Here is a 15,655-nt window from a genome sequence, read left to right as displayed (position 1 = left end):
TCTTTGGACGGCAGAAGCAAAGAGCACAACTTTGGAGTCAGACTAGGGTTTGTGTTCCTGCTCTTTTATATGTGAGTCATAAAACCTAAACTCGGGTGTATCCTCTCTGAGCCTCTGCAAAATGGCAGGGTGGTGATTGGGATTAAATAGGATGCCCATTAAAAGCACCCACCAGTCCCTTGTTAATAATAAATGACCAATATCTTGTAACTATTAGAATTTCTTGCCTTTACTTTTTAATTATAGAATGTCAGTAATGTAGTAAGACTTAAAAACCAACATTCCTTCCAGAAAAAAGTTGTTCTTCTAGCAGCCTTACTTCAAAATCACATCACATCAATTGTCACTTTGCTTCTGTGTTTTGTGTTGACCCAGGTAACTGGGAAGGCGGTGGCCTGGGCCACAGTCCCCAAGCAGAGTGCACTGGGACAGAGTCCCAGGGGCCATCAAGCCACTATTTCTTGTTTGTCACCTCATCTATTTTGTACTAATTCTTTAGGGTTGACCCTTTTTGACCTGTCCCATACCTGTAACTTCAGATCGCAGACAGCCAGGAAGCTTTCCTTCATTTGTCCCAATTGTCTCCATCCAATATTCGTAGTAAACTGGGGGAGGAAATGACACATGAATGATGTTCACAGCAGAGCGAGGAAAGGAGACACCATCCCCCGCGTGGGCATCCTCCGCAGCTGGGCGGGGGCTCGGCCAAGGGAGGAGTTGTTCAGGGGGACTGAAACCCATACCGTCTGCCGAACGGCTTCCAGGTTGAGCTGCTGATCCCTTACAACCTTCACTCCTTTGGAAGGTGAGGGGAATCTGGGTGGAAGTTGGAGGGGAAAAGCAGCACAGGAAGGAAGGAGGAGGCAGAGTGCTTTTTTCCCTCGTTCAAGCTCTGAGCAACTCTTTCTGGGAGATCTTGGTGATTCAGAGCATGCTCTGAGCTCTTGCCTCCTTGGCTACATTATTTCCCCACTCTCATTTACTTTCTGGTCATGACAGCTTTTCAGAAAATTGGAAGACAACTACACAGGAAATCAGAATGGCATTGCTTAGGCCTCATAAACCGCTTTTAATGGCCGAAGGTGCTGTAAGGAAAACACACTAAGTATTTGCATCTGTGGTGTTCTGCTATAAATTCCCAGGGCTGCTCTGTGGTCCTGAATACAGAACATTTCTGTTAGCCCACGGCAGGAATTTAAATGCTTCTGGGAAACAAAATCAGTAAATAATAATGTTCTTCTACATCAGATGTAGCTTATAAATGTGATCAGAAGATTATCCTATAAAAGCAACGCACACATAAATCCTTATAATAAGAGCATTTTCGGGCGCCTGGGTGGCTCAGTTGGTTAAGCGACTGCCTTCGGCTCAGGTCATGATCCTGGAGTCCCTGGGTCAAGTACCGCATCGGGCTCCCTGCTCAGCAGGGAGTCTGCTTCTCCCTCTGACCCTCCCCCCTCTCATGTGCTCTCTCTTTCTCATTCTCTCTCTCAAATAAATAAAATCTTAAAAAAAAAAAAAAAAGAGCATTTTCTAGTGATAGTTTCCAAGATTTTTCATTGTCTCCTGCTCAGTTTCCACAAGTTGGCTTGTGGAAGCTTAAGAGAAAAGTTTTAGATCTTTATCTTATAATGCGTCTTTTATCAAATACCAGAACCATTTGCCAGGTAGAAGGCATTCTTGGGATTGGAAATAGACACAAAGGGAGGTAATCTGCAAATGAATTGATTTTTTCAGTTCACTTATTGATTTGCCATATAAAAAGCTGGGAGTGGACGAGGCCAGTACTCTTTGTATACTATGGAATAATTATTTTTCTAAGAAGACAGCAGGACCTCGTCAACAATTCTTTATGGGTATCAGGTCTAACTTACATTGTACAATTAAGTACCAGGCGGGGATACAAGAAATCAGGTAGCTTCAGTTCTGTACAGCTGAATGAACTTGGCTTCTATATTCCAACATCCAAATGTGTTTACTAAGCTTAGCAGAGATTATAATAAAAGGGGGAAGAAAACTATGGTAGCCAGCAAACTTTTGCTCATTCAGAAAAAGAAGGGATATGAATTCTAAAGTAACAATGAAAAATGTCTCCTTTAGAATATGTCTCTAATTTATTGCCTGCTCCTCTAAATGAGACCCTCCCACCCTCCTTCGCTCCCTGGGCTCTTGGAAAAAGTTCTTGAGGAGAAAACTTTTACCCCAAATAATAGATGCAGCTGAGACCTGGTAATAAATAATTGAGTAGCCCTTCCAGCATCATAGGCTCACTTTGTGCTTTTTCTTACTCAGCTGTGTTGGTCTAGCTTCCCTGAGTCTGAGTACCTAGATCAAAGTACAAGTGATGAAGGATATTCTCCAACAGATCCTGTTCCAGGAACCTGCTCTGCAAATCTCCCCAGTCAGTCTGCAGGTGTTTGTGAGCAGGATGGAAGAAGGTGAATAAGAGTTAATAACAACCAGGGTACCTGGGTGGCTCAGGTCATTATCCTGGAGTCCCAGGATCAAGCCTTGTGTCGGGCTCCCTGCTTAGTGGGGAGTCTGCTTCTCCCTCTCCCTCTGCTCCTCTCCCCCTAGCTCATGCTCGCTCTCTGTGTCTCCCTCTCAAATAAATAAATAAAATCTTTCTTTTTAAAGTTAATAACAACCAACATTTATTAAGCATGTACCATGCACCAGAGGGGTTCTGGCTTTAAATTAGTATCTCATGCAATGCCCATAATACCCAAGAATAGTAATATTCTTCTCATTTTATGGAGGAGGTAAAACTATGTAAAAAAAGTTTGAACAGCCAATAACTGGTAGCATTTATGAATTCAGAGTAGTTCCCTTAACCATTACCCATAGCTAGCAGGAGCTTTTGCATTGGTGAATGCACTAAACCCTCACAATAACCCAACTACAAAACATTATTCTGCTTCCCATTTTTCACATTGGAGTAACTCAGGCAGAGGTGACTCTCTCAAGGTCACATTTAGTAAAGTAGAGGCAGAATTTGAGCCCTTCCAAGGCTTATGTTCTTTCTACCACTCCACATTGCTTCTGTGAAGCATTTGGCATGCATATTTTTAAAGAGATCCAGTGCCCAACTTTGTATTTAATAAGGCAAATATAAGAGGAAAACATTCAGCTAGTCATATACTCTCTAGCTCTATCCATGTGGTTGTCAATGGCAAGATTTCATTCTTTTCTATAGCTGAGTAATATTCCATTGTATGTATATGCCACATCTTCTCTATCTATTCATCTATTGATGGACACTTGGGCTGCTTCCATATTTTGGTTATTGTAAATAAGGCTGGAATAAACATAGACGTGTATATATCTTTTCAAATTAGTGTTTTTGTATTCTTTGGGTGAATACCCAGTAATGGAATTACTGGATCATATGGTAAGATGAAGGGGATTAAAAGTACCCTTAACTTGATGAGCACTGAGTAATGTATAGAATTGTTGAATCACTCTCTTGTACACCTGAAACTAAGATAACACTGTATGTTAACTATACTGGATTTAAAAGTTTTTAAAAAGAGACAGAGAAACATTCATTAGACCAAGAGATATAATCTTAAGATTCTGCCCTTTTACTTGAAAGGGGAGAGTGGTTGAGGGGTTGTGTTGGCAAGGAAGGGAGTGGGCTTTAGTTTTCAAAGAAGGTGTTGTGGGAAAGGAATTTGTCTCTGTAATTTACAGGAGAGATGGGAGGATATGCCCAGGCTGCTAGGAGAAGAACTTTTGCATCAAGTACAATGGTAGTGGCTGTCAGTAATGGAAACCTCAGTACGGGAACTTAACTAGGAGCTAATGTTCCCCATAGACAAGGAGCCTAGTGGTAGGAGACTTCAGGTGTTGTTCGGCTGCTCAAAGCTGCCCCTGGAACCAGGCTCTTTCTTCTTTCACCCCTCCTCCCTTACCATGTTGGCCTTCTCAATGAGAATCATAAGACATCTGCCATGAAGTCAGGAACACAAGGGCAGAGGCTGCACCAGCCACACTGGTCTCATGTGAGCAGAAAAGCAAGAGCTTTCTCAGACCCTTCCTCACCCGCAGCCAAGCTCCACTTCAATCTCATCAGTTAGCAGTGTGTCCCATGGCCACCCCAGCAGGCAGGGAGGCTGGAGAAAAAGCAAGTGCTTACCTGCACCCCTGGCCCCCCAGCAGAATTGCCTCCCATATGGACGGGACAGTGTGTGAAATCGGGAGGAGAGTCTGCCTTGGTTTGGGAATGGAGAGGAGTTAGGGCAACAGGGCTGTAATTGGGAGCAGGAAGGTGAGCTTGATGAGGAGGAATGTGGTCGTGGCTTTTGTATCTGTCATTACACTGAAGAGGCCCTAGAGTATCACATCAATGCTCTAACCTTTCCCTTCCTCATCCTGTTCTTGACTCTCTCTTCTTCCTGCCCCAGGCCCAGACCAATCATCTGACTCACTGTCTTCTTTTAATATCAAATTAGATAAATCATTGCTCAATTAATCAATGAATTAACGAGATGAGGAAATTCCAGGCAGATATCAGCTGGTGAGGGCCTCCGCAATGGGCAGGAATTGTCCCTGCTTCAGAGGAGAAAGTTCTCAGGAGCCTGTGGAAGGGGTCTGGAGGTCGTTATAGAATCCTCACATACAAATGTTGGTGTCGCAAGCTCTGACAAGAAGAATCTGAGGAGGTTGAGGACTCTTGGGTCTTGGATCGAAATGACTTTCTACGACCTTGTTGCTACTTCCTGTGATTACAGCTCCACGGTTTCCTTCTTTATCTTCACAGAGCCAGCTCTCCCAGGCGCTGAACGGACTATCAGACAGGGCCAAAGAAGCCAAGGAGTTTCTGGTGCAGCTCCGCAACATGGTCCAGCAGATCCAGGTATCGGCAGCACCTGAGACAGAAAGCAAATGCCATGGGTTCAGATGTAGCTGCGTTGTGGGGAAATTTGTTTCTTCTACTTTTCTATATTGTAGGGAAATTCCAGTTATTATTTTCTGCTCTGTCTCTTCTAATACAAACACATGTACAGATCAGCTTCAAGTATGCCCCCTTCTCAAGGTGGTTATATTTTGCCAACCAGCCAGCAACACAACTTGGTTTTCCAAATAGCTCCTGTCTTCAGCACTGAGGTCCTAATTCTCTACTACTGTGGATTTAGAAAGAGATCTCTTTGTGAATTCGGAGTCATAATTGTTGAGTTTTTAAACTCTACAGGTTTGCAAACCACCTTGCAGTAATTATGTCTTATCCAATGGTAACAAAGGGGTCACATTTTCCCCTCCCTCCCTTCCTTCCTTCCTCCTTCCCTCCTTTCCTTCCTTCTTGCCCATAGTAATGCTTCTTCTCTACTTAGATACTTAAATATTTTCCAACCAAGATACCCGCCCGGGAGCTATAATTTCAGATTGCTTTATTTGGACACAGCGACCCACAGATCAGCCAGCATTTGAGAGCTCGTGAATTCTCCACTATTGCTGAAGGGAAGAAGCCATAAAATGCACGAGATGCTTAAATAATGACCTTCTGCACTGTTTACTGTTCTTACATTTTGAGATTGCCTCACAGAAATAACCTTCCCTCTGGCCTCCAGTAAATTGCTTTCTGAGTTAATATTTAACTCATGTCAAGGTAGAAATATCTTTTTAAATGTAAGCCAGCCTTTCAAAGCCTCTCACACTGATTTCTTCACCCTTTTTTGCATGCATGTTCATGTTAAAACTTTTGATTCCCTAACAACCTAACAGTTGGACACTTCCTTCTGATTTCCAGGCCAGCAGAGGTTATAGGTCAGTCCTTTCTTTGCTTTTGCCTCTTCAACAGAGCAAAGCTTTCTTTGTGCTCTACATCAGAACCTGTAAGAAGGCTGCCCTCATCCTCCCAATATTACCCTGCATGGGACATAGAGAGCTCTTAAATGATGTTTTCTATAGGACTTCTCCGAGTGCTCAAAAGCAATTGTCAAAGCAATTGTCATGAAAGCCAAAATTTCACATGTAGAAGTCATTGCTCTAGCAATTACTAATGCACACCTTAAACAAAGAAGACCTTGCATTTGAGAAGTTATCAGATACCTATCAGTATGTCCTCATATTGAGAGACACAGTTCTTTATGATTTGGGGAATAAATTAAAATTTGATAGGCTAAGCTGTTCTTTCCTTGCCAAGCTTACAGTTGACTCAGTTGGATGCTATTTTTTCAGTGCTATTCGTGTATATGTGAGAATTCATCTTCCATTTGCTATAAATTACAATTGTTTTGCAGATTATGGTTTGACACTCAAAATTACATATGTAACGTACTGAAAAGATGACTGTTCATAAATGTTTATGATTTAGTAGAGAATTGCTTAAAAGAAATGTCTACGGCATGTATAGGTTTAAATCAAGTAAATAGTTAGATCCGGCATTCAATTTAAACATCATGGAGAAGCTATAATTCATTTAGAATATGGTTAGCTTTCTCCCACAAGCGGTTGGTTCATGGCTTGACTTTTACAGCTGGGTGATGACTGTTACATATACTAATTGTTCTTGACCGCCTATGTGCATTAACTGTTTGCTTTCCTTAATGAAAGGAGCGAGTACTTTTGCCCATGATTATTCTTATAAACTTCTGTTGTCATTGGATTATTGTTTAAAACATTATTGAAGACCACTGCCATCCTCTTTCTTCTCTCTCCTCTTGAATTGAATGATTCTTTAACTCTCATGCCTCCACCATACCCAATCTGTTCAGGCAGCCAGCCTCTCCAAATGCCACCTTCCACCATCCATAAGTGGACATACACCAGCCCTCAGAAGAATTCATGTTCAACTCTACAAACTAAGCTTTATTTTACACAATATAATGTGAACTGTGGAGATGATTTCCTTTTGGTAAAAATGAATTTATTAAGTAATATTTATCCTTCTCAATGTAAAATTCAAGAGGACACTACCACTGTAGAATGAAATTGATCCGGTTATTTTAAAAAGGCTAAATGTGCATTGTAGACAGAGTTCTTTTCATCTCCTTCAGCAGGGATTTCCACCCCACAAATGGACAGGGGAACTCTATTTTTTCTGGCATCCCAAGGAGCGCAGGTACTTTGGGGCTAAGATATGTACTGTCTCACACAGGAGAACAGCGTGGAGTTTGAGGCTTGCCTGGTAGCCCAATGTGATGCCCTCATCGATGCCCTCAACAGAAGGAAAGCCCAGCTGCTTGCACGTGTCAACAAGGAGCATGAACACAAGCTGAAGGTGGGTGCTGTGCCATGGGGAGAGCAGAAAGCTGAGGAGCCAGGCTGGCCTGATTAGGGTAGAGGGAGAGGTGAGGTCTAACTACAGGCTCTCTGGTGGGGTTAGGCAGTCAACAGCATGGAGCTTCAATAGTGGGCAGCAGAGAATGGATACGACCTCAAGGGAGCTCGTGAAAGGCCCCATAAGCATCAGATACCCCCAGCAGGTTTGGAACAGGCTGTAGTCCCCGAAGAACAGGGGAAGGCCCATTTCTAAACAAATGGGATTCCAGTAGGAGAACCAAGGAAGAGTTTCAAAGTGAAGAAATAAGAGAACACAGCTTACAAGATTTGGGACTCAAGCTTCGTGGCAGGGAAGCTTCAAGCCGAGCCAGTACCCATCTTGTGGTGACCAGAAACAAGGCAATAAACTAGTTGCTACCTAGGGCATGAGTCCTGGGCAAGACCCACAGTAAAACCGGCAGTGCTGAGCCCTGAGCAGCAGAATCACCAATCTTCCAACTCTACTGTGTGCCTCAGCCACACACTGGGACCCTGAGCTTTGGGGGGGGGGGGGGGGGGGCTGCTGCCAGAAGGCAGGGGGCCAGGCAGCCTGATCTGGAACAACTGCTCCCCAGGGAAACGTAACAGTTTTCTCCAAAAGTAAGAAAACCCCAATCTTGCTTCCTCCTCTCAGAGGCTCCCCCTTCCACCACCCACCTGCTGCAAACACAGGTAGGGCCAACACCTGCTTCTTCCTTCCCCAAAGTCAGGGCAATGATGTGGCTGGCATATAAACCTTTCCCCCCTGCCTCAGGTGTCACGCTGAGAGGGCCTGTGGAACTGCACCAGGCAGGAGGCAGAGCAGGCATAACAAGGTCCAAGCCGGAAAGCACTCCTGAGGGCTATGCCCCGTGATGAAGTCTGCTGGCCTGGCCCCCTCTGGTGCTCAGTCAGGGCCACGGCTCTCTGAGCGTCCCTGAGGAGGCAGAGGCGGCACACGCAGATTGGGCACACAGCAGATGCCCTGATGAAGAAAATTGCACGGCTTGAAGTTAAATCCGACGCAGGAGTTGGGCAAGAAAAGTGCACAGGGCTCTAATGTTCTGAGAACCTCAGCCTGTTGGTTTGGACAGGAAACCAAGGCTGCTGATGGTAACACTCCTTCCAGAGATGCCATTACTGTTTCTTAGTGGTGGGTCTAAACTGGAAGACCCTCTTCGGTTCATCGTAGAACGGATTCAAACCTGTTTCCGTCACCTGCTCTGACATTACTAACAGATGGCCCCTATAGCCCTTCATTTCACACCCTTCAGAAACCTAAAACCTTTACTGTGACAGCGGAACTCAAATACCCCTTGAATCACACGGAGCTCTCTAAGGTAAAACCACAACCGCCTATAGGAAATGAGCTGGGCGGCTGGATTTTCCCTCTCGATAGCAGACCAACCATTTTCGTATGTAGTCACCAAACGTTAACTTTTCCTCAGTGGAAAACTCTTTTTTAAGACATTGCAGACACTTTCTTGGTATCTTCAAACAGAACACGGTGAACCATTTGTGATCAGCCATACGGCGCCTATGGCGGCCACTGCAGGTTTTCTGCGTGGGGGGCCCTAAGGGCAGCGGTCTGGACAGAAAGGGAAGCGCAGATTGAGAAAGCATCATTTATCCATATCGAACAGCAGGAGAGGGGCGTGAGGGCCCCCAGGAGCCCCGCTTAGTGCCATCCCTGCAGGCTGGGACTGTGTGAGAACCCGTTATAGGCTGTGCTGGGGGCGCAGAGACCGCCCCGGAACGGCTGCTCCTCACTGCCAAGACTCCAGGTCCGGCGACCGTCTGTCTGTACTGGTGACCGCCACAGAGCGGGGCACCCCGATGCGCCCGGGGCTTCGGAGCAGAGGCAGCTGCCTGCTCTTATCCCACCCTGCCCAGCATGGAGTGCCCTGCCCCAGATCCCGAAGGGCCATGGAAACAAGAGGCAGGTGGCTGGTTGTCCCCCACGGCAGCAAAGCTGCTCTGTCTTCTGTCGTGAGCGATTTGTTTCTCTGCTGTTTTCAGCGGATTGTGTGTCACTGCTAAAAACCGCCAGAAGCGGACGCCAGCCTCCAAGTCTCTCTCCCTCCCTCTGCTTTTCTCCTCCTGCCTTTCCCCTTTCTTATCATTTCTGTTGCTACTCAGATTTGTGAGAAAAGACTGGCCTTTTATAGACATCCCTTGCCAAGCACAGTACTTCTTTCTGTCTCTGTTGGCTGACCCATCACTCACAGTCCGGCAGGGATAATCTTATGGTCTTCCGCTCCCCTTGGCAGAGTTCTCTCGGGGCCTGCTTTTCGCTGACAAAGAGGAGAGTTGTGTGTGTATTTTTCTGGCAACTTTCTCTTCTTGAGCAATCCAAAAGGCTGGGGATGCTGGAAAGGGAGTGTGGATAAAGACTGTCTTTATAATCTCCTCATTCCCCTCTCTGAAAGCACGGATTGCTTGAGCAGATTGGATGGTTCTGGTTCTGAGACAAGCCAGAGCTGAAAGGTGAAGAGCCCAGCTTCTGTGTCATAGAGAACGGGATGTGAGGACACACTTTATCACTCACTAGGTCTCTAACTGTGGGCAAGTCTCTGGCTCAGTTACTTTCACCTGCGGGTAGAATCAGGCCAAGAATGGTCACCACCTCACAGAGCATTGCCAAGCACTTAGCCCAGTCCTCAGGAAATGTTGTTAGCACTGAGAGAGAATGCCTGGAAATGTGGTGGCACCCAGCACACCGAAGAAGTGCTCCTAGGAGCTTATTTTCCATTAATACCAGAATACCAGAGTGGTGTAGAATTAGTCTATACGCAGGTGTGATTGCCTCCAAACCTAGGAAAGTGGCTTGCATTTTTAACTGATCATCCTATAAAATAATTCACAAAGTTTGGTGAGCTATTTTTAAAGTTAGTAAAAAAAAAGGCTTTGAGATATATGTATGGAGCTGTGACCATGTTTTAAGAATATTTTAAATATAAATTATGTTTAATACTATTCTGTGGTTTGAAAAAAACAACACTGGGAGACAAATATCGATTTTGGGGATGTAGTGAACTAATCAAATGTCAGAAAGCTACTGAAGGGGAAAAATGCTTTTGAGCTTTCAAGAAATATTACTGATTCGTGTTTGGGAATACTTGGGCAATATCCCCACAAAAAGAACAGTAAACCTGATCCCCCAGGTATCTTGTTTGAACTATATGTTTTGTTACCGTTCTTCCTGGGCCTTCCTGACCTGAGTAAGGTCTTAAAATATCCTCACTGTCTGTGATCTGCACAGGGAATTTGTGATGATGCTTACATATGCCATTAATGAGATCCATGTTTTTCTCAGGAAACTTACAAATGTCATTTCTGAGAATGATTTTTATTTATGTAACACTCAGAATTTGAAATAATTCTACAATCATCTTAAATGTATATTTGCTCCAATATTTTAGAGTAAATTCATATGTTGAATAGTACAAGGTGACAGGAGTCTTCTTGGTTACCTTTTAATTCTAAGATTCTCTGGAAGGAAAAAAGTTATAGTTATTAAAAATATTCTGAAAAAGTCTAATCTTTAATTTCCATGTGTGGTTGGCCAAAGAACATACCAACAAAATTAGCAAGAATGCTAAAAGATAATGATAAAGTTTCTTGTTTTTTATAGCTTTTCATTTTTACAGAGGACCCCCACACCCCAATTGTAACTATATATAGAATGTTTGACTTTGAACCCAAATGTACTGTTGGGTTTTGTTAGAATCATTATCACTATTGTCATCATTGTCTTTATTATTATTTACCATGTATTGTCTGTCATGTTCCCATTATGTTTATTAAAAAAATTAATTATATGGCATATCAGTCAGAGTACACATTTACACTAGGGACATTATTGGCTTGTCAAATGCTTACTTAAGCTATTTTGCCATTGCCTCAAAACAGGCTAGTAACCCTTTGATTCAGATTGGGCTGGGGGATGGGGAAGAAAGAAAGAAAGAGGGAGAGAGGGAGGGAGGGAGGGAGGGTGGAAGACAGACCTATCCAAGCTTACAATTTTTTTTTAAATAATTAGATAGGATTTGACAGGCTACAGCCATTATTAGAAAGAAAAAGCAACAAATTTAAGCCAATAATCAGCTCAAACCCAATAAAACTACTGGTAATGAGTTCTGTAAATCCATTTCAATGAAGACATTTGGAAAAATTAGGCACTGGAACACTTGAAACCTTTGACTGCCCTTGGGAGGCCAACTCTAAAATTTTAACCACAATTATTATTGATTATAAGGCTATCATTAATGGGGAATTCATTTGGCAAATGCTGTGATCCTCTGCTTCCTACTACGTAGGAGCAAAAGTCACACAGGGACGGTACAGGACAGAATGCCCGGGTGCCCACGGAGTCACCAGGATGCCACCGCACACAGCTGGAGCTCACCAAAGTTAGGGGACGCTCTTCTGAACCCTCTTTACCCACTTGGGCAATGCCAATGGAGGGCAGCCACAGACCTTCTTTAAGGCCCTTTGCAGCAACTCAGACATGAGTGACATTCCTTACCTCCAGGGGGCACTAAACACATACTTCGAAGATGAAAGAGCAACCTACTGTGTCTCCCTGCACCTCACAGCCTACAAAATACCATGTCGTATGCACCACTTTTACTGTGGCCCACGATAAACTGTAAATGTTCTCCTGTGTGAGTAGACCACACCGATATGCGTATCTCTCCAAATGACTTGTATTCCTTCACCAACTTCTCTGTACAGGGATGTAGTATTCTACACACTAAGAGCACGCTTTGCATATTCCACTCAGTGTTTATTGATGAGGCTTTTGGTGGCATTCACACTTTTGGAATGGAAAGTTCAGTTTTGCTGTTAAAATCTCAAGCCTTCCTCAAAACAGGTACATGTTTTATTTATTCAATAGGGCTAACGTATCCTTTTCTTGATTAAAAACTCAAAGCCTCAATACTGGTCTTTGAAATGATCAGTTGACATGTGGGTAAATTAATAACAGTACAGAGAGTGGTATCAAGAGAAGGGGGGAAATATTTGCCTATCATCATGTGGGGGAATGGTGGCATGTGAGAAATTAAAAATGTTCTTCCTTAATTTAAATGCCTCTAAGTTTCAGTAAATATAATGATAATATAGGGGATAATATTCTACTCTAGGAAAAAAAAAACAAGAGAATTTGTTACTTTACTAGATGAATCTCATGGCCAAAGCACTTCACCTATAACTCACAAACATTAGTTGGCCATCTTGCTTTAGAAATAATGGTACATGGGGGTGCCTGGGTGGCTCAGTCGTTAAGTGTCTGCCTTTGGCTCAGATCATGATCCCAAGGTCCTGGGATGGAGCCCCACATTGGGCTCCCTGCTCCGCGGGAAGCCTGCTTCTCCCTCTCCCACTCCCCCTGCTTGTGTTCCCTCTCTCGCTGTGTCTCTCTGTCAAATAAATAAAATCTTAAAAAAGAAAAAAAAAAGAAATAATGGTACATGTACAAACTCCTCCCATTGACCAAAAGGACCTGTGAAGAATAAATTCTTCAAGCCTGCATCTTAAGAGTACTTGTACCTTACATAGAAAAAAAGGACTACCTTATACTTAGGGGAAACTGTTTTAAGCTGTGATGGGAAGGTATAAATTATACTCAAGAAAGAATTTCTGAAATACAAGAGAGAGAATGTTACTGTTTACTTAGACTAAAAATTCATTAGTGGTATCCCTGCAGATCCCATGAGGAGAGAAAATAGTATGAGTGAAAGTATTTATTTATTTGTTTGTTTGTTTGTTTGTTTTACTATGTTATGTTAATTGCCATACATTACATCCTTAGTTTTTGATGTAGTGTTCCAGGATTCATTGTTTGCATTTAACATCCAGTGCCCTGAAACAAATAATACATTATATGTTTTAAAAAAATATATTTATTAAAAAGAATAAATAAAGAAAAAATTTTAAAGAGCCACATGTAAGATGGAGGGGTGGATGGAGGTACATAAAGGGTGTCAAGGTCAAGTTGGATAAAATAATGAAATTCACTTTGATTAACTTCAATTCTTGCTGCTGGTTGTGTTACATGAGCTGAGTGGAGGGAAGATATTGGTCTACTAGAGATGGGATGGGAAATGTAGTTGTGATTAGGCAGAACAAAATTTTAAACTTATATAAGCTATCATGGATTACTCTGTACTACTGAAAAAATTTAAGCACTCAGAGGGACACAACAGTCCATTCTCAAATTCACCTTTTCCGAATAGGTGTCAGTGACATATCTTGACCCAAGGAATGACCTTAATAAATTTGCCACTTAACAAAATAAAAACGTTCAAGTGATCAATAGGACTTGCTATCCCGAACAGATGGGGACTGCTAATAAAATTGTGAAAGCGTTCTCTGAAACTATGAACTAAAGATTAATTCATTGTCTCCAAAGAGCTGGTTCAGGCCATAATGCAGATGAAAGCAGGAAGATTGTTTCCCAGTCCCTATTTGTGTCATTCTTGCAACTTGCACATTTCCTTCCTGGGAAAAGGAACTCTTAACTCCAGCCAGCTGCAAACATGGTTTCTCCGGAGATCAGAGCAACTGCACAGAAATGTGGAACTCAAGGGAAAAGTGACATGGCCTAGCTTCCTAGGAATTGTTTTCCATAAAAAATATAACATGAGATAAATAATAATAGTAGTAGAAATAACACAGAGTGAGGAAGGTAACAAGTAAGAGAGCTGATAAAAAAACTCTCAACTAGAGAAAAAATATTTATACTCTTAAAAGATCTGATTATTTGGCTGATTTCCATAGGATGGGAAATCTTGCCAAATTAATTCAGAAACTAGATGTCAGGGGCACCTGGGTGCCTCAGTCGTTTAAGCCTCTGCCTTAGGCTCAGGTCATGATCGAGCCCCGCATCTTCAGCAGGAAGCCTGCTTCTCCCTCTCCCACTCCCCCTGCTTGTGTTTTGTGTTCCCTCTCTCACTGTGTCTCTCTCTGTGGAAGAAAGAAAGAAAGAAAGAAAGAAAGAAAGAAAGAAAGAAAGAAAGAAAGAAAGAAAGAAAGAAAGAAAGAAAGAAAGAAAGAAGGAAGGAAGGAAGGAAGGAAGGAAGGAAGGAAGGAAGGAAGGAAGGAAGGAAGGAAGGAAGGAAGAAAGAAAGAAAGAAAGAAAGAAAGAAAGAAAGAAAGAAAGAAAGAAAGAGAAAGAAAGAAAGAAAGAAAGAAAGAGAGAGGGAGAAAGGGAGGGAGGGAGAGAGAGAGAGAGAGAAAGAAAGAAAGAAAGAAAGAAAGAAAGAAAGAAAGAAAGAAAGAAAGAAAGAAAGAAAGAAAGAAAAGGAAAGAAAGAAAGAAAAGGAAAGAAAAGAAAAGAAAAACTAGACGTCAGTTACAACACACCCAAAAGTGCTGCTTCTGGGAACTTTGTAGTTTAATTTTTAGCAGTGATTTTTATCACAGGCTACTGGGAGCATTGTGAAATGGTTGATTGAAATGTAAAAAGATGGGCCAAAATCCATTGTTGGAACAGTGGGAGTCGAGAGCCAGGAACTCAGGGATATTGAGTCCTTCCAAGAAGCTTGAACCATGGAATACAGGAGCCAATGGCCAACCCCCACTGAAACTCACCAACTCTTTACTACAGTGAAGCTTCTTAAGAGTAGTCAGAGAGCTCCAACAATCACAGTTCCTTCGGCATCAAATAAATCTTGCTTGAGAAGGAAATTTAGAGAAGCAAACATAGAATTTTATGAGGCCTGATTAATGTATTTATTTCAGTACATTTAGGTCATAAAATTATCATTGATCTGAATGCTCTGGAACATAAACACAACAATTCATGTCTATTTTGCCTCAACAGCAGACTCACTTTGGGTTACAAGGCCCAGATCTAGTCTGTGCTTGTTATTTCAGACTTGAGCACCAGTCGGTTATGTATGCACAGTCCTAGGACAGATGCCATTTGGATAGTGATTGGCAACTGCTGAGACTTCTACTACCTAGAAGCGTTGATGGACTGGCTACCAAAATATCAAAACATTTTCTGGGAATAATTTAGTTACACCTAAGATAGCAGAGAGGAGTAGCATATTAGCTGTAGGTCACCTGTCCTGGATTTTTTTTTATGCTTTTGGGTAATTTGTGTTTTTTTCTCCATAAGAAGCAGAAACTTAATCTTCCTGTTTACTTTTTATTAAAAATAATAATAATAATAATTTGCATTCCATGAGCCCAGACCAACAAATAGGGATGGTGGTTTGATAGAATACTAGATGTCAGAAGAAAATAAGTCAATCACTGAATTTTAAATTTGATCTCCCCTCTCCCCGCCAAAATCACAAACCGATCTTCACATCAAAGTTGGTTTCTTTCACCAATTCTGACACAGAGATTTTAAATCCTACACTTTTTTATTTTAATTTTATTAAAAGTGGAAAAGGGGTAA

General features: G+C 42.4%; 1 protein-coding gene across 11 annotated transcripts in view; it reads left to right on the top strand.

Moving 5' to 3' along the window:
- The window catches only part of TRIM9 (tripartite motif containing 9), a 110,706-nt gene that overhangs the window by 56,330 nt on the left and 38,721 nt on the right, over positions 1-15,655 (top strand). For all 11 annotated transcript variants that reach the window (XM_045900837.3, XM_045900841.3, XM_045900839.3 and 8 more), the window contains exons 2-3: positions 4,763-4,858; positions 7,100-7,222. In XM_045900837.3, the coding sequence (XP_045756793.1) occupies positions 4,763-4,858; positions 7,100-7,222 (219 nt within the window). The remainder of the gene's footprint in view (positions 1-4,762; positions 4,859-7,099; positions 7,223-15,655) is intronic.

Source organism: Mirounga angustirostris, unplaced genomic scaffold (assembly GCF_029215605.1).
Source record: "Mirounga angustirostris isolate CCGP_5_RB_7025 unplaced genomic scaffold, mMirAng1.0.hap1 SCAF_9, whole genome shotgun sequence".
In the NCBI taxonomy this organism is placed as follows: Eukaryota; Metazoa; Chordata; class Mammalia; order Carnivora; family Phocidae; genus Mirounga; species Mirounga angustirostris.
The sequence above is the reverse complement of the archived record's forward strand: the minus strand, read 5'-3'. Positions and strand labels throughout refer to the sequence as shown.